The 26,116-nt window shown below is 37.7% G+C and overlaps 1 protein-coding gene across 1 annotated transcript in view; it reads left to right on the top strand.

Moving 5' to 3' along the window:
• Positions 1-1,987: 1,987 nt before the first annotated feature.
• Positions 1,988-26,116, top strand: part of LOC131049068 (F-box protein SKIP16) — a 98,060-nt gene continuing 73,931 nt past the window's right edge. Inside the window, exon 1 of the mRNA XM_057983076.2 lies at positions 1,988-2,398. Within this exon, the coding sequence (XP_057839059.2) occupies positions 2,201-2,398 (198 nt within the window). The 5' untranslated portion in view covers positions 1,988-2,200. The remainder of the gene's footprint in view (positions 2,399-26,116) is intronic.

The raw sequence follows: 26,116 nt of genomic DNA, 5'->3' as shown, positions 1-26,116 counted from the left end.
ATAATCTTGGATACAGTCACTTGCCATGGTTTCAATGAATTTTATATTTCTAAATCTGTATGTGGTTAGATATTTTTTATTTTATTTTATTTATTTTTCAACGCGTAAAACCCCAAAATTTTCAATTTGACTTTTTGTTTAAAGTGAATAGCTTGAAGCAATAGTTGCAGGGATATTGGTTTTGGTTCATCTCAATTTTTTTGTTGTGGTAGGGTTTGACAAAATTTTCCTACAAACTCTGCCCTTTTTTTATTGGCATCATTGACAATATGACACATTTTATACATGGTTTATCTCATTTTTATAATTTATTTGCTTTGATAAGGTATTATAATCCCCACATTTTTTTTTCCCATTTTTCCTCATTGGCATGGTTGATAGCATGACAAGATTTCTGCAAATGGCAAGTCATTGCCATGGTTTTTGTGAGTTTTTTAATTGAGGATATGTACATGCTTGATTAGTTTTTGCAATGTAATATTTCATTCTAAAGCAATTCTGTTGTCATTTGTTAATTGAAGACATTAGCATTGTGGTTTAATTTCAATTTAATTTTGCCTCGCATAACATACCCTTTTTGCCCTTTGCTCAAAATGGTGATTTATTTTAATAAATCAATAGTTTAACTGCAAGCTTATGGTTTTTACACTGATTAAAGGTTTAAATTGTAGAATTTTTTTAGGTGAGTTGCTAGATTTGTTTTCTTTTCTATTATGTGTGCGTGTTTTTTTTAAATTATAGATTGATGAATTATGTATAGTTAATCTCTTCAAATATAATAAATATCCTCCATGCAATTGAAGCAATGACACAAGTGTCACTTGGTACTCAATAGACTCACTAAATCTCAATGCAATCCAATAAGAAAAGGCCTACATAGTCGAATTTGAGCCTTGACAAGTTTGCCAAAATTGCAAGGTTCACCAAGTCTTGACACTCAAACTTGGACAACAATGTTTAGTGAAATACTAGAGAAAAAAAGAAAACAAAAATCATTAAAATATCAACAAGAAATTATAGCTTCCTTTTTCATGCTTTCCTTGTCAATTTGGGAAAACAAATTAGGCATCTCATTTATTGATTGGAGTTTTTGCAATACCAAGAAGGATCTAATCATAAACAAATCAAGACACAAAATTTGTTGATTTGCTCAAGATATGGGTTAGATTAATCTTTTTAGTAATTTTAGTTTTTTCTCTTGTATGTTATGCGTGTCTCTATTCTTATGATATGTACATACTTTCAGTATAGAATCATAGATTTGTTATTATACTATACAACTCTTCATATAAGATGGGGGTTGGACTCTAAAAGGCTTTACAATTCACTTAAAAAATATGAAGATATTTAATTTTGGTGTACTTCATTGTTTTACTGCAATGTATGCATATTTCATTCCAAACCTAATAAATGGTGGTATATAAACTACAATATCATTTGGCCTCAAATTTAGCTTATAGTTCATGTAGGATTTCTTTAAAAATTGTTGTTTAGATTTAGCAATTTTTCTTTTTAAAGTATGAATATGTTTGAATCAAACAAGATATGGAAAAAATATTTAATAAATTTGGACTCTTTGGAAAAATAAGGTCCGATTATTGGTTAGATAGGGTATATTAATATGGACATCAATTCTATATTCAACCAAAAATCAATCAACATGTTAGTGGACATGACATCCAAGGTTGCTACGATGACTCACAATTTGATATTGTAATAATTTTTTAATAAAATAATTATAAATTCAATTATAAGATCCCTCTTGTCAAATTTATAAAATATTTTATATAAATTATAATCAGCCTAACCATCGTACCTCTTTTTGATACAATTGTTAGTTAAATAAAAAATTTAAAAATGAATAATCATATAAAATTGAAAGTGATTTGAAATATTTACATAAATTTTACGAATATAAAAATAAAATGCTCGAGTCCCTATAAATGGTGTATTACAACCTTAATAAAAATTATACTAGCCATAAAAGCTATAATAAAAATTTCGCTATCTGCCATGCAATAGCGAGCTTTTGTATCAGTCTCAGTGGAAGATGAAAAGCAAGAAAACAATTGTCTTAAATATCTAGCAACAATCATTCACATATTTCAACATATATAATTTACAAGGCTCCGAGGACAGTGCTCCGAGGACAGTGAGACGAGGCTTGTATGCCTGTAAAACCACAGTAACCATTAAAGAGATGGAGGAATTGCCGGGCTCAATTGTACGGATAATTGTAGTCAAAACAGATGCAAAAGTGACAGCTACACTTGGGTGTGTGAGTAAACAATGGCGTTGTGTAGCATCGGATGATCTTCTTTGGTCTCGATTTTGTTCTCAAGATTTCGCTGTTTCTACTGCCGTCGATCCTTTAGGGAATCCGTGTTCAAGCTTTAAGGTAACTATCTCTATTACAAATTCTTTAATTTTATTTTTTCCTTTATTTGGTTACCGCTGGGCCTAGCTTACATATGATGGAGTCCTCTTGGGTCACTTGCATCTGGACTCCTCTGCTGGGATCCGTGAGTAGAATATGGTCTTTTACTTATATCTAATGCCCTATCCTGTTGGATATGGCATTTTGCTCAAATTTAATACAATGGGATTCGAGACTGGGCTCGTACCTTGCCTCTTCTGTTGCCGATGCAGCACCCTGCAAGTTGGATACCTTATTTAATATATAATTACGTCTCCTGAGACTTGAGCGTGGACCTCCACCCAACCTCATTTTGCATCCATCTGGCAGGATACTGTATATAGCCCAAATTAATCATATTACCAGCGATGAAACTCATACTATGTCATGATAATCCCAATAGTTGATTCACTTTAGATCATCTAGCTCGACATTTTTTTTTATTTGTTAAATTTTCACTCTGCTAGGGTAACCCATGGTTTACCTGGATAAGAAAGAAGTATCTCTTATGTCAAATTCACCCGAGACTTGCACACCCAACCAGCAAGTTAGATGTGGATTTTAACCTGATTTGATGCTTTATCATGTCTCCTAGGATTGGAACTGCACTTGCAACCGACCTTGCCCTTTTGGATAATGTGCACCTATTTGCCCAATTTCAACACTTTGTTATATCACCTTGGATTTGGTTTGGAGTTTCACCTGTACACGTCTGTTGTGTTATGCACATCTAGTTTTATAGTGGATGGTATTTTTTCCTACTTCAATGCATTATAATATTCCCTGGAATTTGAACTTGGACATGTACCTGGCCTCGTTTTACCTTGTCTGTTTGTGTGTAGCATCTGGCGAGTTGTGCAGTTTTTTAATGCAGAATTTATATTTTGTTGTTTTTCCTCGAATTCGAACTTAAGGTTGCACAACTTGCACCTGACTTGCCTCTTGAGCATGCTGCACCCGATGAAATGCATACGGCATTTTACTTATTTCATCACTTATAATGTTCTCTGGGATTTACTCTTACAATCCATTATGAAAAACCCAATATGTTTACCCTTCAAGTTCATCCCATTTGAGAATATTCCTTCTGGTTTTATTAATCTTGTAAACTCTCCCTTCTGGGAAACCCTTTACTCTGAGTTTCACCGAGGATTAGTACCTGGGATCATCTTGTTTGGCGTATGGCGCACTGAATGAATTAAATACTGTGATTTACCCAAATTTAATATATTACCATGTCTTTTGGGAATTGATCTTGGACTTGCATTTGGCCTTGTCTGTTGGGTATGACTCTCCCATCAAGTTGGACATGATAACCAAATTGAACCTTTTATCATGTCTCTTGGCAGTTGAACTTGGACTTGCCCATGGCCATGACGGTGGGGTTTTGATGCGAGCAACGAGTTGGATGCAGTATTTTTACCCAATTTCAATTCTTTATTTTTTCACCTGGGATTTGAGCTTGAAGTTGTACCTTGTTTCATCTGTCAATATTGTTGCATTAGACAAGCAATAAGGTATTTTATGTAATTTTAGCTCTTTATCATCTCTCTTGGATCTTGGACTTGGGACATCTTTATTGTATTCTTAATGCTTTTATCATTTGAGACATCCTTTCGGTCAAACTTTATAAGCGCTTTTAACTGCGACACATTTGAATTAAGTTCCTTTATTCAAATCTGCTCGTACTGTTGCTTACATCTAACCTTTTTAGCATATGATATTTTTTTTAAGATATATACTTCCTACATTGGCCCTGTGTAATATCCCACTAATTTTTTTTTGATTTTTAGACCAATAACAATTCATCCACAACAAATAACCCATTAAGGTTAGAGGAATAATCCAAACAATTGAAAGGGAACCCTTCCACCTTTTGTTCACCAAGAGCCCAGACTGGGAGGGTGAGAGCATACGGTGTTCTGGGGATCGTTAGCAACAATAATCAAACTGAAAATTACAATGCATGGGCGGCAAGCCAGCCCCTTCTGCTTATCCAGCAAGGTAGAAACCAAACTCTTGGCGGTAAACCGACCAAGGAAAATTACAAGAAATTGAAGTTCAATCACTCTACCGCGTATTTCAGCGGGAGGACATTACATTAAGCTATCACTCTACCGCATATTTCAACAGGAGGACCATTATATTGAACTTATCACTCGACCACTTATTCAGCAGGAGGACAGAGTACAAAAACTGAATTACAAAACTTAGAAGGCGGCAAGCCAGCCTCTTCCACTTATGCAGTGGGAGTTACAAATGAAAGCAGAAAGAAGGGATGATCAGTACTACTGAAACAACCATACAATATAGAGATGAGATGAGAAGATTAATTGCAGATTTCTACAACAAGACTGTAATTTTTTGTTACACTGATCTGCAGGTTGAAAGTACAGTTTCAGCAGCCTATGGAAACATCAAAACACTCATAACTCACTCATTTTTTACCCAAATCACATGAAATCAATCCCAATCTCCCAATATAACTCTAACAATAACATCCCAACCAAATTACAACTCAAACAAACCACTATTCATTTGGCATGCATCCCAAGGCAAATGCAAAAACCCATGCTATACCCTGGAAGTTCGATTTTGTCTAATGAAATCATTGCTCAATCAAAATAGCTAAAAACTCACACATTGTATCGCCATGGCATGGAAGGAAGAATGAGCCGGTACCTAGATGGATGGAGTCGCCTGGTTAAGAGATGAGCAAAATTCACTTTCAGCAATCCCGCGACCAGCAACCAAAAACACTCAAATCCAACATCGAACACTCCATAATTTGCAACTCATTAACCAATCAGCAATGGGAACACAAGGGCACAGCTAGGTACTATATTGCAAGTACGAAACTGAGACTCAGCTAGGAAGCCAACTTCGAAGCTCAGATTTTCAGTAGCCAAACCGGCAGCATAACGATGCAATTTTCAAAGATATCCAAATGGGAGCCCAAGTCTCATACTTATAACTCCACACACCTCAAACCCAAATGCCATTTCCTTGAATTTCAGCGTTTTTCCTTTGCATTTCGCTCCACTACATGTGGACCCCAAGAGTGGCGCCATTCCCCACAAGTCAACTCCCACGCTAAAGCAAGGACCCACGTACTTTGGCAAATATTAGAGACAAGTTATAAAAAATACAATATCTTTCTCAATATTTCAATATCTCTTTAATAAACATGAATTCGCCAAGAACTTAGGAAAAATAGGCATTAATCCCCATTTTAATAAATCAGTCGTCAATAATCAAATTAATTAAATATTAAACCTTAGGATAAGGAATTAATATTCAATTATTTCGCATATGGCTCTGGTACTGATTATTAACACTGCTAGGATGAAACTGAGTCAGGATGACCACCAAAACTGCTGCAGAATCAGAACCCCGTCTACTGCCAATAATAGAATTGTGCCACACTGCCACTTACTAAAAATAGTAAGTCAAGAACTAATGCTTAGAAAAGCATGATCATCGTGTCCAGAGGCAGAACATGGAGAGCTCAGTAGTATAGTAACACCAAAATGGCCATTCCCTGACTTACTAAAAATAGTAAGTCCTCGTTTCATCAATGCTAGACCCTCATTCCTCATTCCACCTAGCCTACGGGTCTCAGGAATAGGCTAATGGACCACTGAAAGAGCATCAATGAGAAGGGGACATTACACCCTGGTTTGGAATTTCGAATGTATTTGTTTTATGTGGGTATAGAACATAAGAAATCATGGAGTATGTTGTGCATAATACATTTGTGAAGCCCTCACTAGTGCTATGATAGTCACATGGAGGTCAATTTATGTGCCTTGTTTTGTTCAGGGCATTGATATAAGTTTTGATGACCTAATAGTAATAATCTCCGACACAAATCCGCCTTGACTTTTTTTGGGGTTAAATTGTCTGTAGAGTTTCCGGCATGCAGTATAGATAGCAACCATGCCAAGGAATGGCAAAATTTAGGTTCCAAGGTTCTCATTTTGTAGCACTAACCAGTCAATCTAAGAGATTATTATCTCTTTAGAAGATGAAATTTTGTAGAAATAAGGCTTGATGATCTCAAGGTTTTTTTTCTTTGGTGTTTAGACATCAGTCACTGGCCTAATGGCGACACTGAAAGGTAGGTTTTTGTAGCCATATTTTTCTCCCAAACGACTCATAAAATTCTGAGCAAAATCATTTATGCAGTGGATTTGTTGAATAAATTAACCAAATCAGGAATATCCTTTGTTTCTTCATGAGAATAGTTAAAGAAGGGTCAACATGGCCTCGGGCATCATGGTTTCATGAATAGCTTGTAGTTGTCATAAAACCTGGTTCCCTTTCAAATGCTGCAGCATGATCCTCTTTGGAGACAAAGCTAGGCAACTAAGCTGCTGCGAAAAGAAAATGAGAATTTTTCATTCCCTGCAATCCTAATGAATGTGTCTAAGCTTGTATTGAGTAAGTTTCCATCTTTAGATCAACATCTTACCACTTGACCTCGATTACAAGCTCCTTCTCTAAAGCTCTCAAGTAGACCACTTTTCATTCCAAACCAAAGCCTTTTCCTTTTATGCTATGTTGCCAGTCTTGGCTTCGGGATTGGTATGGGCTAGGGTATGCTGGTACGACATTTTTCCTCCTGGGTTTGGGTGTATACATACACACACATAAATGTATATATGTATACGTGGTTTATATATATATGTATATGTATATGTATGTGTATGTATATATATATATATGTGTGTGTGTGTGTGTGTGTGTGTGTGTGTGTGCGTGTGCGTGTGCGTGTAATATATAATTTTATATATATATTAAATATAATAAAACTTGTAATACTCATAATTGCCTACAAACAAAATATTTAAATGCCTCGTAATTTGCTACAAAGAAAATACTTACCAATTCATAATTCAGTGATTTGTCAAATGTCAGTACAAAATTAAAATTACAGTCAATATTCAATAATCTTCATATGGCTCTTCATTGAGAGTGTCAAGGTCAACATTTGGTTTACTTTCATTTGGACCAGAATCAACTGCAGTGCCATTCCTAGTAGCCATGTCATATGTAGAAGTTGCTTTATCTATGCAAATTTTGGGAAGCTGTGGAGCAATAGCGTCTAAGTGGGAACACTCAAGAGTTAGATCCCAAGTCCTTGTTACCCCTTTGTTGTAATCAAGTTTCTGATGTGACGAGTCACGAGACACAAGTTAGAGTGCACAAAAACCAAGGGCTTAGATGGTAGTTGGCAGGGGTAGACCCCCAATGGGTCAAGGGGCAGCACCCTTGGCATGGTCCTTGTTGTGGTATAGGGCAGGGTTAAGAGGCTGAGCCTCTGTCACCAAGCCAAATTAAGGCCTTTGAAACCACACAAACCTTTATGGTGCACACCATTTTCACAATTTTATCATTGTGTTTTCTGCAACACTATCTCTTTACTATTTCTAACCAAATTGTCGTTCTTTAGAAAATTTACAGTGAAGTTGAAGAATCTAACTAGTTAAAATGATGAGGGCCACATAGTTTTTAAATAGGTTAATAAATATCACTTTATGGTAAAACTAAGTTTGGCAAATGCTTTTTATTAAAAAACAAATGAAGAAAATAAGGTTTTGATGTTTTTTTTGGTATTTTGCATGGGGACATGTGGGTCCTCCTGGATTCGCCCAGTGTCCATCCTGGGCAAACCTGAAGCCATCTCGGCCCTGAACCAAGGCCTGAACCTAGACTAGATGGGTATGGGAGGTTTTAAAGAGGTTGGTAATATAGCTTCTTTGTGGATGACTTGTTCCTCTGAGGAGGTTTTTGGATTGTTCTTGGGTGGAATTGAAGTAAATTTTCTCCATAGATGCGTCGCCTGATTTGAGACTTTATCAAAGCTCTTTATGGCTGGAATTAACTTTGCACTGTCTTGTGAACCCATTATTCTGAGTTACAAATCCTCTTTTGTTAGATAATTTGGTATTTTTCTAATGATTAAATGAATTAATAATAACTTTCACATTTTGTGCAAAATTCAGATAAAACAACATAATAACCTATAAACTGAAACTTGCATGTTATCAAGAGAGAGTAAGATTTATACTGTGGGGAATCCCACCAGATTGAGGTAAAATAAACTCATGTTGCCCATTTGAGCGAATTATAGCTCAACTCACTATATTAAGAGTACATAATACATCATACCTCAAAGGCGCCAATGGTGGCTACCCAAGTCCTCTTACAAACTTTGTGGACTAGACTTCAAAAGCTCCAATGGTAGCTACTCTATATCTCCTACAAACCCTATGGACTAGACTTCAATGCTGAATAGAATGGGATGCAAGTGTAGGATTGAAGTCTCCATTTATTTTCACATTATAGCAGTTCCACATAAGGATCCTATGATTTTATGAAGCATTGAATCTTTACGCTCTTGACCTTTACATCATGTAATGACTCCAATGACCCATCTAACACATAAGTGGGTGTATTGACCTCTTACACTTGTTAAATAATTATTACAAAAGTTATGGGGCTATAATAATTTCTACGTTGATAAATTGTCTGATAAATTATTAAATATTGTCTTCTAACCTTAATTGCTATGAAACGACTATGGTACACTCTGTTTCACCATTTTGCATTTATGAAACAGAAGCTGAAATGAATATGACCTAGCAACTAGTCTGTTTTCGAAATCAACAGAATGATTTTTAGGGGCCCTCCCATTCCCTTTTAATAAAAGGAAAAGAAACTGACCTAACCCAACCCAATCCCTAAATCTATCCCATGCCCTTTTATTAAGAGGAAAAGGAACTGACCTAACCCAACCCAATCTCCGATCCTCCCTTCTCCTCACCTTCCCGCAAAAAGAAATGATGTCAAAATATAAAATATTGTTAACATCGACAATACAATAGATAGGCATTGAAGAACGTAAAGGAATTTGTTCATGTGCATTCCAATTTGCGCTTCCTATCACAAGAGAGAGAACTATAAGAAATTTTGACTAGCTGTTGGATATTCAACATTGCTAACTTTTGGATGTTTGGCATTGTTACCAAATTTGACCAGATCTGAATTTTTTGGACTGGTCTGATTTGTGAGAATTGGTCTGGATTTTTCAATTGCCATAGAAATTTTACTGACTTTTTTGAAAATTCCAAATTTCTGAATGTTTTGGCCTCCAAAATAATTTGATTTTTTTGTTACTTGATGAAGATTAGCTAGGAAGTTCTATAGCAGTGGCCACAATGTGGTGCTAGTGGGAGCAACACTGCCAATCATACATTAGTTCTAATGATATCGAGGATGATTGGTGCTCTTGTTGGAATTTGAGAGCGTATGATTTATTCTAGTCATATACTTTCGAGATTGTCAAGCAACTTCATAAATTATATAAGATTTTTGAATGTCGTTACCCTAATTTTGTGAATTCTATGTTTATTACACATGGAAGTGAGTGTTATGCATGAAAGTGAGTGATGTGTATTTTTTGTTAATATTTATATCCAAGTTATATTTTAATATCTTTTCTTACTTTGTATGAACGTTTACATGTCATTTTGTTCCAGGAGTTTTTAGAAAATCAGTGTTTCCTAGTAATTTAGCTTACAACATCCGTTGACATTCAGATTGTAGAATATCCATTATCTAGGTTTTCTACAAAAAAATTGCTTAAATTTTTTATGTTAGGATTGTGTTATTAATTTATTCCTCCCGCTGGAGTATTTTTTTCGATAACATGGAATCACCTCAGAAAAAACATGAAGCTTAACCCACTTTCTTGGGGAACATTAGATGCTTGTTTAGAAGAGGAAAAAGTGGGATTATGTGGACCAGTGGAACAAAATTGACAACTATTCCATGTGGTAAGTCAATTGCAATGCACCTTGGGTCATTTTGGAATAATATATAACGTAATTCTATCACCAAACCGTTGATTAGATCATTAATGCAAGTAGTGGTTTCATAATTGCTAGTTGTCATAGGTGTGGTTTCGCAACTAGTAGTTCATGCAGCGGCTAAAGTGACAGATGTAGCTTACTCGATGTAGGCAGCAGTTTTGTTATTGTCGGGACAAATGCGTAGTTGCTGTTTTGGATAATGCAGCAATTTTTCTTGAATCTGTACTGGCAGAGTAATAACAACCAAGCATCACAATGTCTCTTTGTTTCTGGAATGTGGGAGGCTGTAATATCCCTTGCCCAAACTGACTGATTTTGGCTCAAGGAATATTGTCAAACACTTTGTATGCTGTCTTTCTCTATTCTGATTTTTGTATTTCAGATTGTTTGATACACTTTGAAAGTTGCCAAGAAATTTAGGAAGTTCACCAATGATGTTGACAAAACCTCTTACAATGAACTAGTATGCGAGTGCAGTTCTTTTTGGTATTTTTAATGCATTTACATGAAAATTAGATATGGAATGCATACCTACAGCCAACTGACATTTTGACAAACAACTGGCATGCAACTATTATGCTGATCATATATGCTATTAAAAGGACATTTCGTCAAACAAATGGTATGCAACATATATCTATTTTATTGAATTCATTCCTAAGTACAATGCTGCTATGGATTTGCCAAGACTAATTGGCTTACAAAAAGACTACAGCAATGCCAAAACTGATTCAAAGTTATCACTTACAACAGCAAAATTATATGCCTACGATTTCAATACTAGCTACTAATAGTTGCAAGAGGAACTTGATAATAGTGATGCTCGATGATGGAGATGAAAGTTGCAATCCGAATCAAGCACAAATACTGTAGCGTGGCACTGTTTACGTGCACTGTTCATGCATACTGTAGCAGCAAGAACAAACTTTTAAAAGAACGATTACTAATGGCTGCCAATGAATCTTCAGGTCTGCGCTCGATAGTCCTCAAAATTCTTCAAACCCTTTCTGTTATTCCTTTACTTTAAGCACAAATAGAACTCCAGAGTGAAGCTCTCCTAAAATGCCAAATTCAGTGGATATTTCACCACCTCAAATGGTTGCAACACTGAAGAATTGACGTTATCCAATGGCTAACTGAAATCAGAAACCCTTGGCTTCTTCTCCCAATTTCATATCAAATGCAATTGACAATAATCCGATGATAAGAAAAGAACCTCTCACGTTAATTTATTCTTTCCTTGTAGGAGCTCACTTACTTTTCTTCCCAATATGGGATAAAAGATTTTCTTATATTTGCACCTTATAATATTAAAGTGACTTTATTATTATAAGTTACCTTATAACTTTATAATAACATTAAAATATTTAAATAAATCACTTAAGTCACTTAAACTTTAATATCTCTTGAAATACTTGTCAGATTGCTATGCCGTCTGAAATAGGAATCTCTCCTCATAATTCCCCATGTGACCAAACACACTTTCTAAAAATAGAAAGGGTCCATCTCTATTACCCCTGACTTACTATACATAGTAAGTATGGCAAATGGAGTCCAAATGATATCAAACAAAGGCCAATTCCCTGAATGTTGGAGAAGAATCAATCCTCAGAAGACCCTCTAACCATCCACATTAGCCTACGAGGGTCCAATTATAGGCTAATCATCATGATGTCACTAGCTAGAAGGGGACATCACAGTCCGCCCTTCCTGAAATTGCTTGTCCTCAAGCAATCTCAACTCTGGATGCTGTAAAATCTCCTCGCTCTCCCAAGTAGCATCCTCAATTGGCATATCCTTCCATTTCACCAAGTACTCCCGGATGGTACGTCTCCTCAAGTTCCTTTCTCTGAAATCAATGATAGCCTCCGGTATCAAAACAAGTTTTCCCTCATCATCAAGGGGTGGTAGTACTATAGAGGGCACAATATGATGTCCGAGCGCCTTCTTGAGGCGTGACACATGAAAAACATTGTGCACCTTGCTCTCCGCCGGCAAATCTAACTCATAAGCCACCTCTCCCACTTTCCTGATAATCCTAAATGGACCATAGTATCGTGGCTTAAGTTTCTCAGCACCACTCTTCTTGAGAGTGGATTGACGGTAAGGCTGCAACATAAGATACACCATATCTCCAACCTCAAAAGTCCGCTCAGTCCTCTTCTGATCTACATACTGTTTCTGCTGATTCTGTGCCTTAGTTATATTATCCTTGAGAGTCTTAACAATGTCTTGACTCTCTTGTAACAAATCACCTGCACTGGGCACTCTACTGTCACTCAAAAGAAGATCCATAAAATTGGGTGCCTCATACCCATACAGGGCCATAAAGGGTGACATCTGAATAGACATGTGATAGCAATACTCACAGAGATAAATCCACTTTACCCATGCCTTCTGTTGCCCTGCTATATAATTTCTGAGATATCCCTCCACCCATTTGTTTACTATCTCCGTCTGACCATCTGTCTGAGGGTGGTAGCTAGTACTTGGAGTGAGCTCTGTCGCACACAACCTGAATAGCTCCTGCCAAAAGTGACTCATAAACCTGTTGTCCTTGTCACTCACAATGCTCCGAGGTAAGCCATGTAATCTGAATATCTCCTTGAAGAACAACTCTGCCACCTGTGTAGCAGTGTATGTAGTAGTGATCGGAAAAAAGTGTGCAAACTTCGTAAGGCGATCCACAACCACATATTTGCAGTCCTTGCCTTGGGCTCTAGGCAGTCCTGTGATGAAGTCCATAGACAAACACTCCCACTTCCTATCAGGAATCGGAAGTGGCTGAAGTAAACCAGCTGGATAGGAGTGTTCTTGCTTATTCTGTTGGCAGGTGGGACACTCCCTAACATACTGAAGTACCTCTGCTTTGAGCCCTTTCCATGTGAAGCGCTCTCTAATCTGCCGGTATGTCTTGTAGAAACCAGGATGTCTTGCCATAGGTGAATCATGAAAAGATTTCAGAACCATCCTCCTCACTGCTGATCCTGGAACCAAAAATATTCGCCCTTTGTAAATGATGAGCTCATTCACAAGGGTGTATTTGCTGTCCTGAATAGTCCCATCTATGAATCCAGCTGCCCAAGTATCCTTTGCATACTCTGCAAGGATCAAGTGTCTCCAATCCTCCGATATGTCTATCAATAAGCTCAAATGGGGCCTACGTGATAAGGCATCAGCAACTACATTCTGTGTCCCCTTAAAATATGTAATGTCAAAGTCATAGGACTGTAACTTGCTCACCCACTTCTGCTGCCTATCATTGAGATCTCGCTGCCCCAAAAAGTATTTTAGGCTATTATGGTCGGTTTTGATACAAAATTTGCTACCTACCAAATATTGTCTGAATTTAGCCAAAGCATGCATAATGGCTAACATCTCCTTATCATATATGCTGAAGCTCCGCTCTGGCCCTCTCAATTTCCTGCTCTCATAAGCAATAGGGTGCTTCTCCTGCATAAGCACCGCTCCAATGCCCTCTTCGGAAGCATCACAGTGTAGCTCAAAAGGTTTGCTGAAATCTGGTAATGCTAACACTGGACAAGAAGTCATCAACTCCTTAAATTTCTCAAAACACTCCTGTGCCTCAGGAGTCCACAAGAAAGCTCCCTTTCTCATCAAATCTGTCAAGGGTGCTGCATGCCTGGAATATCCATCCACAAATCTCCTGTAGAAACCACATAATCCCAGAAAGCCCCTCAACTGTGTAAGGTTCACCGGTGAAGGCCACTCCACAATGGCACAAATCTTTTCAGGATCCATGCGTACGCCCTCTGCACTGATGATGTGACCCAAGTACAACAACTCTGTCATGCCCAAATCACACTTCGACTCCTTTGCATACAAGGACTCTCTGCCCAATATATCCAACACCGTGTCAAGGTGAACCAAGTGCTCCTCCCGAGATCTACTGTACACCAAGATATCATCGAAGAAGACAAGTACAAATTTCCTCAATTGAGGATGGAAAACCTGATTCATTGTTGCCTGAAAGGTAGCTGGTGCGTTAGTTAGCCCAAATGGTATAACTACAAACTCAAAATGGCCACAATGACATCTAAAGGCTGTCTTCTCAATGTCCTGCTCTCTAACTTTGATTTGGTGATAACCTGATCTCAAATCTATCTTTGAGAAGAAGCAAGCTCCATGAAGCTCATCTATCAACTCATCGATCCTAGGAATGGGGTACCTGTTTTTAATTGTCTTCCTATTAAGCACCCTGTAATCAATGCACATCCTCAATGTCCCATCCTTCTTCTTCACTAAGACCACTGAAGAAGCGAAAGGAGACTTACTTGGTCTAATGTGGCCCATAGCAAGTAACTCCTTTACGGTTTTCTCAATTTCATCCTTCAACCTCTTCGGATGCCTATAAGGTGTAATCATGATGGGTTTAGCCCCCTCTTCTAACTCAATGATGTGCTCAATACCCCTGTCTGGTGGTCTACCTGGTGGAATGTCACTGAACACCTTAAAGTGTTTAACTCTAAGCTCCTGAATATCAGGAGGATATTCAGTCTTCTGCTGTCCCTCCTGTGATGGCATCAACATGCACTCTGCTGCCCACTCTACCTGATCATGTCGAATCAATCTAGCCATAAACCATCCTGAGATCACTGTCCCTGATTGCCTTAAGAATATGTGTCTTCCCATTCACTTTAAACCTCATCTCCATCTCCTTGATGTTAAGAGTGAACTCCCCAATATCATGCAACCAACTTATCCCAAGGACTATATCTGTATCTCCCATAGGCACAACATAGAAATCTGCCTTAAAGTCATAATTATTAACTTTCAATGGGAGATCCAGTGATCTTACGATCACATTTGAGGACATAGCCATCAGCTACCCTCACTCTAATTCCCCCAAACTCCTCTGTTTGTATGCCACGCTTCTCCACCATCCTAGCATCAATGAAATTATGAGTGGCACCTGTATCAACCAAAGTTATAACTCGCTGTCCAGCAAGCACTCCTCTCATCCGGAATGACCTTTCTTGCCTAATACTTGTGAGACGAGCTTCCCTAAGTTGCCCATCTCCTTCCCCATCCTTGGACTCCATTTTAGACAAGTTTTCAGCCTTGTCTTCCTCTTTTTCACCATCTATTTCCTCTATATCAGACTGCTGGTCTGAATTATCTGATTCTGATTCCTCATAGTATGCCCACATAACTCTGTTAGCTTTACCCTTTGGTCTAAGAGGACAATCATGGTTTGCATCATAGGGTCCCTTACAGTAGAAACATAATTTTTTCTTCCTCAAATCATTCAATGTTTCCCTGTCAAAAGGTGCTGGAGTTTCTTTAGAATCATTTTTAAAATCAGTCCTCTCTAGTTTTTTATAAAATGGTTTGTTATCCTTACTAGAAGATGCTCCTTTGGACTGAAATTTGTTTGTTGGGACTGCATGTTCCATACTTCTTGCCTTTTTCATAGCTTCCTGTAAAGAAATAGGATCAAATGCCTTTATCCAACCTCTCAGTGGTTCGGATAGGCCCTCAATGAAAAGAACTATCAATCTACGCTCTGAAATGTTTGGCACCATGACTGCCAACTGCTGAAATTCACCAATGAAATACTCCAAGTTGCCTGTTTGTTTTAGCTGTGCTAAGTCCCGGAAGTAAACCTCTGGATCTTTCTTGTCAAATCTTTCAACCAACCTATCCACAAAGTCCTGATACTCTGTCACCTGATTATGCTGAAGTGTTACCATACCATGGTACCACCAATCATGTGCTACTCCCTCCAAATGCAAAGTGGCGTATTTGATAGCTTCAATCTCTGTCATTGGCCTCAGTGCCAAAAATGTGTCAAGCTTATGAATCCAAGCTTGAGCTGTCATCTTACCACTCCCATCAAATGTAGGCATAGTAAGCTTGCCTGTAACCCTATTCAGCTCACTATTTTGACCTCTAGGCCTCTATCCTGTCTGAGTGACCTGTAATGCTCTCTCCTCTGATTAACAAACTTCTCGAATGTCATCCTCTCTCGCACCTGTGGAGTTAATAAATCCCATTCGTCATTTGCAGCCATGAGGATATTTGCGAACATCTCCTCTCCTGGTTCTCCAGTAGGTGCTACCTCAGGCTCATCTCTAATGAAGGTAGGACGTGTAGGCCTATCTGCTGTCCTGGAATGAGTCCTATGAGCTCTAGGTGACCCCACTGCACTTCTGTTATCCCTTTGCTCTTGATTCTGTCTGTCTTGTGGGTTCATGCGCTCAATCATGGTGGTGAGTGCCTGCAAGGCCTGAGCCATCTGCTGCTGTTCTGTAGCCATTGCTCTGAAAAATTCCCTTGTTTCTTGCTCCTCATTCCTATCGCCTCTGGGTGGGCTACCCCCTTGCCTGTCACCCATGGTGCCCGACTGCCTGTCAAATTCTTGTTCCCTATCAAACAAAGCTCGCCTGCGAGTGTAATATCTATGAGAGCCAACCTCAGGCGGCTGCATGTGATTGCTAAACCCTCAGTATGGCAAGATTTAGCTCTGATACCACTGTAATATCCCTTGCCCAAACTGACTGATTTTGGCTCAAGGAATATTGTCAAACACTTTGTATGCTGTCTTTCTCTATTCTGATTTTTGTATTTCAGATTGTTTGATACACTTTGAAAGTTGCCAAGAAATTTAGGAAGTTCACCAATGATGTTGACAAAACCTCTTACAATGAACTAGTATGCGAGTGCAGTTCTTTTTGGTATTTTCAATGCATTTACATGAAAATTAGATATGGAATGCATACCTACAGCCAACTGACATTTTGACAAACAACTGGCATGCAACTATTATGCTGATCATATATGCTATTAAAAGGACATTTCGTCAAACAAATGGTATGCAACATATATCTTCTTTATTGAATTCATTCCCAAGTACAATGCTGCTATGGATTTGCCAAGACTAATTGGCTTACAAAAAGACTACAGCAATGCCAAAACTGATTCAAAGTTATCACTTACAACAGCAAAATTATATGCCTACGATTTCAATACTAGCTACTAATAGTTGCAAGAGGAACTTGATAATAGTGATGCTCAATGATGGAGATGAAAGTTGCAATCGGAATCAAGCACAAATACTGTAGCGCGGCACTGTTCACGTGCACTGTTCATGCACACTGTTCATGCATACTGTAGCAGCAAGAACAAACTTTTAAAAGAACGATTACTAATGGCTGTCAATGAATCTTCAGGTCTGCACTCGATAGTCCTCAATATTCTTCAAACCCTTTCTGTTATTCCTTTACTTTAAGCACAAATAGAACTCCAGAGTGAAGCTCTCCTGAAATGCCAAATTCAGTGGATATTTCACCACCTCAAATGGTTGCAACACTGAAGAATTGATGTTCTCCAATGGCTAACTGAAATCAGAAACCCTTGGCTTCTTCTCCCAATTTCATATCAAATGCAATTGACAATAATCCGATGATAAGAAAAGAACCTCTCTATTTAATTTATTCTTTCCTTGTAGGAGCTCACTTACTTTTCTTCCCAATGTGGGATAAAAGATTTTCTTATATTTGCACCTTATAATATTAAAGTGACTTTATTATTATAAGTTACCTTATAACTTTATAATAACATTAAAATATTTAAATAAATCACTTAAGTCACTTAAACTTTAATATCTCTTGAAATACTTGTCAGATTGCTATGCCGTCTGAAATAGAAATCTCTCCTCATAATTCCCCATGTGACCAAACACACTTTCTAAAAATAGAAAGGGTCCATCTCTATTACCCCTGACTTACTATACATAGTAAGTATGGCAAATGGAGTCCAAATGATATCGAACAAAGGCCAATTCCTTGAATGTTGGAGAAGAATCAATCCTCAGAAGACCCTCTAACCATCCACATTAGCCTACGAGGGTCCAATTATAGGCTAATCATTGGCTAGCATGATGTCACTAGCTAGAAGGGGACATCACAGAGGCCTTGAGTGCATGAGCAGGCCCTCCCTGGGCACTGTAACAAGGAGGCAACTTGGCAATTGAAAATGTGAGAGTATGGAAGTGTTAAGAGTGACTACATAATGAAGTTGATTGTACAGGGGGAAAGAAATAGCAGAGAGTGATTTTAGAAGCAAACATTGGGATGTTGATGTTGTAATTGATTTTTTCATACCCTTTGTATCTGTTATTTGTCCATAAGGAAACTAAATAAATTGTGCAACTACCACTTCTAGTTGGTTTTTCCTGCCCTGGGTTTTCCAGGATAATTTCTACATGTCAATCTTTTCCTGCTTGTTTCTAGTTGTTGTTCATGATGTTGCAAATATTGTTTATGTCCTTTACAACACAACACTTATTCTAGTCTCTTAAGCATTCAAGTAAGTGCTCTATGACTGTCATTTAAGCCAGACCCAAATAGAAAAACAGCTGTGCGGTTTGCAAATTCTATTAAGTAGGTGTGCTCAAGAGTTTACAGATCATATTGGTACTAGAGCTTGTTGGAAATGTTGTCATTGATGTCAAAGGTGATGTTGTTTGTGTTTGTTGGATATATTGTCATTGATGTCAAAGAATGTGATGCATTGATGTAAAAGGTTGTTTTGATTAAGAAAGAATGAGATTGTTGAAAATATGGTCATAAATGTCAAACTGAAGAATGAATCGGGCTTCGACTTTCATGAGTTTAGTGTTCAGTTTTTTGTTAGCAGACCGTATGAGGGGTTCTTGATTCTCGACCTTCGATAAAGGTGTTTTCACTTTGCAAGTTTTGCCAAGTTGATCGGGCTTTGCAGATCAGGCATTTGCCTTAATATGTTTGTTGTTTTGATGGAATAAGCATGGACGATCCTCGACCACTGATTTGGTCTTCAACTATCACTGCTCGTGCCTTTGGCTTAGCCAAGTTCGTCAAAATGTTGATCTGCTGAAAAGAAGAGCTTGCAAGTTTGGTGTTTTCGGCCAAAACAATTATTCACAATATGCTCAGTTTGCCAAAAGGCTAAGTTGCCGAAATACATTCAGTTTTGGCCAAGTTTCAAGTTTGTGAACCACTTGGTCCTCGGTGAAAGAGTTACTCAGAGTCTCAATTCGCCGAAAAGGAGAAGAAGAAGAAAAGTTTGCAAGGGATGATTTTGTAGAAACACAAGTTCTATGTACTTTGAAATCTCGAAAGAGAGATAAGGGATTCTATGGTTCCTAAGGATGTTGAAGCTTGACAACTTGAGGTAAAGCTGACCCCTGACTCCCCACTAGCTGATTTGTATATATCAAGTCCGAATTTTTCCTTAAGAAAGAAAAAGGATAACGTGTTTGGCTGACATGATAATGGTCACATATTTGAATGAGGTTTATTTGATGGTTGATTTGTAGGAGAGTTAATTTGTTTTTGGTTGACTTGTATATTTGTGAATCGTATGATGTGATATATGTACGAGTGAAGTGAAATCTAAGGAAGTGTGAGTATGTAAAAAAAAAAGTGCAAGCATAGTGCTTTATTATTCAAACATAGGCAAGAGGTGGTGTTTGTAAAGAAGATTGAATTGCAGAATATGAAATAAAAATTGAAATCATTCCAATGAATAGACTGTTAGAGCAGAGCTAAATGCTTATCATCCATTGAAGAAGTAATTTTTAGAAAGCAGAAGAGGTTGGTGTCTCTTGAGTGAGAGATTGGTGTCTTTTGCTAAGTTGCTGCTTAGTTGTGGGGATTGGTGTCTCCAATAGGTTGGTGCTTGCAAATTCTATAAGTGGGGATTGGTGTCTCCAACGGATTGGTGCCTACAAATATTGTAAGATTTTTTTATTGTTTTTTTTCGTGAGGCTGGATTTGGATAGTAGATCCAAGCAATCCTTCACCATGGTTTTCTCTTGAAAGGGTTTGCATTTAAATTTGTGTTCTTTCTTGTGTGGATGTTGTTTGCTTATTGCTATCACTGTTATTGCTGTTATGGTTTTTAATTTTTTGAATTAATTGAAAAGATTATGTTATACCAATTCACCCCCCCAGTATAAGTATGTGCTCTTCAATTGCTATTAGAGTAGGTTTCTTTAGGAACGGTCTAATTGCTGGAAGGTAGATCTCTGGAGCACACATGGCATGTCAAGAAGGATTCTCCTCTGCTAGAGCTCCATTGTTTGATGGATCAAATTATGCTTTATGGAGTATGAGGATGCAAACTTACTCGATGACTTTAGGGTTTGACATTTGGCAATCTGTTGTGACTGGTTATCAAGTTCCAACAACCCCTCCAATAGATCCAGCTGTATAGAATGCTAGTGAAAACAATGCAAAAGCCATGAATGCTATCTTGTGTGCTTGGCTGAATTTGAGTTTGTTAAGGTGATGTAGTGTAACTTTGCAAAAGAGAAATGGGATGAACTTCAAAACATATATGAAGGTGATGGCAAGGTTAAGAAAGCTAAGTTTTAGACTAATAGAAGACAGTATGAAAGCTGAAGAAAATGTTGCCTACTATCTCCTTCGTGTGGATGTAGTTGTCAACTCTATCAAAGGGCTTGCTGAAAAAGTTGGTGGACCAGTGATTGTGCTAAAGGTGCTAATATCTCCCTCTCATAGGTTTGATGCAAAATTTTCTGCCATTGAACAGATGGAGGATCTGAATACATTAACCATGGATGAATTGCATGGGATCCTCACTTCTTATGAGATGAAGATTGAAAATGAGAAGCCACTCAAGCAAGAAGCCGCATTCAAAGCCTCTAAGAAAGTGAAGAATGAAGAATTTGAAACAAGCAATGGATTAGATGCAAAGGAAGCTCACTTTGTGACAAAGCTGAAGAAAGGATTAGACAAGTAGTGTTGATTTTAACACTTTCAGATTAATGTAAACTCAGAAAATCAGAATTTAATTACTAACTAAATTGATTAAATGAATAGTTTATAGTTTTCCAGATTTAAGCATAACCAAGAAAAGAACAAAATAAGTACAAGACACAATTACCTTGGGAAAACCTCCTAGGAGGAAAAACCCAGCCAGAAAAGATCCTCAGATCTGATTATGGATTGAATTCATATGAAAGTTACAACACTTATCTCATGTACTTGAGGGTGATTGCACTCAAGACTGCACTTTCACAAGCATCAAATTGTTACACCTTGACAGTAATCAGGTCCAAACCCTAGGTCTGCAATCTTTGTATCAGAAGTCTGCTCTTTGATGGACAGCAACCTTATTCCTTAATTCGCTCTCTTCATTGATGAGTTTCGCACCTTATCTAGCAGATGTAGTTCGCTGATATGACAGAGGTAATTTGCTTTTAACTGCAGATGTAATTTTGCTCCTTATAAATTCGCATTGGCAGGCACATGTATTTCGCATGAAAAATGAAAACTGAATGTGTATAATTGAGGTGAGAAGTATCTTTATTTATATGATGCATTGTCCATGTATGTCGGCTTACACTTTAATTTATATTATTTTCCCTTTAATCCGAAATGCATTGTATATAGGGTTGGACCTTTGCATGTGGCGTGGAGTAGCGTGGGGTTCTTTAAGATGTGCCGAGAGGTATAGGGCCCAGCTCTACACGCTAAAGGAGGGACCAGACTCTTAGGCGGATTCCAATGTTGCCTAAGGCAATTGGAATCCGCCATCCCTAATTACAAACAACAAGTAGAAAAGCAAGTTACCATTCAAATGCTTTAATTGTGGTAAAATAGGGCATTTTTCTGCCAAGTGTCCATATGGAGAAAAGGATGATAATCATAATGATGAAGATCATAACGAGAAGAAAGGAAGCGAATGTCATGAATTCAGAAAGGAAAAGAACTTCCACAAACACAAGAAAAGCCTCTATTCAAAATGGGACAACTTATCATCTAAAGAGAGTAATGATAGTGTTTCAGAGAGCAACATAGAAGAAATTTTGTTTATGGCAATAGAGACAAGTGTTGATGTCATGAAAGATGAAGACAACTAGGTGAAAGATCTAGAAGATGAAGAAGACAGTGAAACTGAAGGAGAAGTGGATTTTGAAGAAGAACTCATTTGTGCCCTAAGTGAAATCAAGAAGCTTACGAAAAAGATTTTGAAACGAGAATTGCAGCTGTAGAAGTATTAAGAAGAGGACGATGATTCAAGAATAATAATGTCAGAAAGTCTTGAAGAATCAGAAAAGATTATCATCAGCTTGAAGACTCAATTAGAAGAGGCAAAGAATACAAAAGAGGTGGTAAGAATTTAGCTGAAGACAAAGGAAGAAGATTATCAGAAGTTAGAGTCTGAAATTGTTATCTTGAGGATTGAATTGGAGAAAGCTAATGCTAAGTTGAATAGAAGTTTGAGGTTTGAGATGAGTACTGAGATCGTAGATGACATTCTTGACTCTCAAAGGTCATCATCTATTAAGACTGGTCTTGGTTATAAAGGGGGTACGTCAGAAAATCAGAATCCAAAAGTTACAAAACCCTCAAAGAAGACAAATGTAGAAAAGCCTAAAAGCTATACAAATGCACTCAAAGGAAAGCAACAAAAAGAACATGATATTTCTCAAAAAACTTATAAGAACAAGGGTTTTAGAAGATTATTTCCTCCAAGGCAGCCCCTTATGATCAGGTTTCAATACTCTTTCTCTAGTTATTTCTTATTTTATGATCAATTTGGTCATAAGGCAATAAAGTGTAGGGCAAATGCAAAAAACAATTATATGTTGAACAAGAATGGAAATTTTGTAGGATTCCTAAAGAGAAACTACAATTCATTTGCTTCTTTGTTGGATTACAATGTCATATGCTATAATTGCAACAAATTTGGTCATATAGCAAGATTTTTATTTTTATTTTTATATTAAATATAGTAGAGTCAAAACAAGAGCAGAAGCTGCCAAAATACAGAGTAACCGAGGTGAAAGTAGCAAGTATCACGATGGGGTTTCAACCCCAATGAGTATCATATCAAAATTACAATACAAAAATGGTGTAATTACTAAGCAGATATAGAAAACTAAAGCATAACTTAATCAAAGAGCAGACTGAAGTTTTCATTTTCAACCCAAGCAACCCAGCCTTGCTGGCCTTCTATCCAAATTTGTCTCATCCTAGCAAAATCTGGTAGAGGGACGGCTTCTGGCATGTCTTCTGCTGTACCTGGGGCTGCGACCGCTACTGGTGTTGCTGCTACAGCAACTGAAGGTTTCCTTTTAATCTCCAATTCTGCCATGAAATTGGCAAGTCCTGTCTCAAAGGCATTTCTTTCTTCTGTAGATCTCTGCTAAGTATATCCATGAGAAATCTCACTTGAATACATTCTAACCTGTCCATCCCCGAGCAGCTATTCAAACTTCTTCTTGGAGATCTTCATAACCATTGTAACCTGCCAAGAGACATTATAGAATATGAGTCTCTTGAGAGACTCAGTAAGGATTCTTTCAATGCCATTAAAAAAATCGTTATTTCTAGATTTCCAAAGTGACCACAATATAGCAGAAGAGAGCACAGACCAAAAGACACTGATACTTTTTGACAATCCAGATACATCCAATAACACATTCCCAATTAGTGATATTTGCATTAACAGAAATACCAAACATATTCCAAATTTCCTTAGCAAATAAGCATTCAAAGAAAATATGATTCATAGTCTCTGGAACTCTACAACAAGAGCAAATAGTAGTACCACCATCTGAAAAATAAATAGGCAATATGTGCAGAAGAAGACACCAAGTAAAGTATTTCTGTTTAGGTTTAACAGGTTTGGCCCAAAGACGACTGAGGAGCTTGCTCCACTTAGAGATTTCCAGGTTCACATTATAAGATTTATTTGTGGTTCAAAATATCATCCCTGTCAACCAGCTGGGTGTAAATATCACTGGCTTTCCTTTTGTGAAGAGGAGTGCCATTGTGCCATTTAAACTGATTGAACTTGTCCTCATTAGAACATTCTCTAGGGAGGGATAGAGTAGAGCATGCTTCTCTCAGCATGGTGTAGGTTCTCCATTGAGAGGAAGGAATGACAAATTTATTGCAGAGATCTAGCCAAGAGATAAGATGACCATTTTTTAGGATGTCATTGAAGTATCTAATACCTTTAGAGGCCCAGCTCTTAGCTGAACATCCCTGAGTGAGAGCAAGTGTTTTACCCTTATTGTAAAGATTCCACCAAATTGATCGGCCACCATAGACCAAGAAGTCTTCATTAATGATGCCATTGTTAGTAATGAGGTATCTCACTCCTTTCCAGGCCCTCCAGATGGCTTTGAAAACTATCGACCCTGCTGGTTTGACTGCAAAGTGTACTGCAACCAGATCCTCCAGGGGCAAAAATGTCCATGTCCTACCTTGCTTAGGCACTGAGTGGACAATATTATTTCTAATCAATACCTTCCATGGTTCCTTGTCCTCGAAAGCTTTGAAGATCCATTTAGAAGCTAGAGCCATTCCTTGAAGCCGCAGATCTTTCAAACCTACCCCCCCTTTGGATTTGCTCATAGTGCACCAATCCCATTTACAATATGAACCTTCTTTTTTACCCTTGCCATCTGACCAAAGAAATTGTCTAATTTGCTTCTGAATATGGCTCCATTGATAATTGTTGAAAAGCCAAGTAGATGCATAGTATATGTTATAGGAAGAAGGATTTTCTGACAAACCTGCACCCTACTTGCCAGAGAGAGGAAATGTTTGTTCCATTTACTTATTTTGCAGTCAATTTTCTCTCTAATCCAAAGCCACATAGCTTTGAGATTGGGATTGACTGAGAAAGGCATCCCCAAATATTTGACTTGATGGTCTGGACCCCCCCATGGGATAGAATATTTGCCAAACCACATGGGGGGGTTGGATATCCCAATCAAGCATAACTTACTTGGTTAGAGAAATCTTGCTCCTTGGTGCTCCACAAAATATATGCAATTTTTTCATCAGGGATGCAAAGTTGAGTTCAGAAAGATAAAAAATGATAGCTGTGTCATCTGTAAACTGTACATTGGACAACTCCTCACTGTCCAATAGGGATAAGCCCTTCACCCTGGGAGATAACTTGCCGTCTCTCAATAGATAGTGCATTGCATCAACAACAATAATAAAAAAGGTAGGGGCTAAAGGACATCCTTGTCGGATAGATCTGGAGAGCCCAAACCTTTCAGATCTGAGCCCATTTACATCAACACATGCACTAGCATCAGTCAATAGTGTTCTAACCATGTTGCAAAAACTTTTTGGGAAACCCAACCCTTCCAACATCATGAAGACAAAGTTCCATTCAATTCTGTCATAGGCCTTTTTGAAGTCAAGTAGGAGCATAGTAGTGGGCTGCCCTGAGTCTTTAGCCCAATTCATGGCCTCCTAGCAAGTAACTAAGTTCTCCAAAACGTATCTCCCCTTGACAAACCTAGTTTGGGTATGGTTTACAATTTTGGGAAGAATATCTTCTAATCTTTTAGCAAGTACTTTAGCTAAGATTTTATAAGATACATTCAAGAGAGTGATGGGTATCCAATTCTTGAGTAGGGATCTATCCCCTTCCTTAGGAAGGAGTTTGATAAGACCAATATTTATCTCCTTGCCCAATGAGCCAGAGGAAATGGCCTCCTTATAAACTTTCAGTAGAGAATCACCGATCCATTCAGAATTGATCTTGTAGAATTCAGCTGTAAGACCATCCGGTCCGAGGGTATTTGTAATGTCCCCTACTAGGGTTTGGTCTATTTAACCTATAATTAATCTATTTCAATGCACTTATGACTTAAACAACTTGATTAAGAGCCAAGTCTATTCTATCTTTCTTTAGTCTATCAAGTACTTGCTAATTTACCATACTAGATAATTAATCTTATTCTGATTCTTTTATATATCATTTGCATATTCATTAAATACTAGATACATGAATTATTATATTCTGATTCATTTATATA

The sequence above is a fragment of the Cryptomeria japonica genome, chromosome 4, assembly GCF_030272615.1.
Source record: "Cryptomeria japonica chromosome 4, Sugi_1.0, whole genome shotgun sequence".
NCBI lineage: Eukaryota > Viridiplantae > Streptophyta > Pinopsida > Cupressales > Cupressaceae > Cryptomeria > Cryptomeria japonica.
This window is presented reverse-complemented; position numbering and strand designations above follow the sequence as displayed.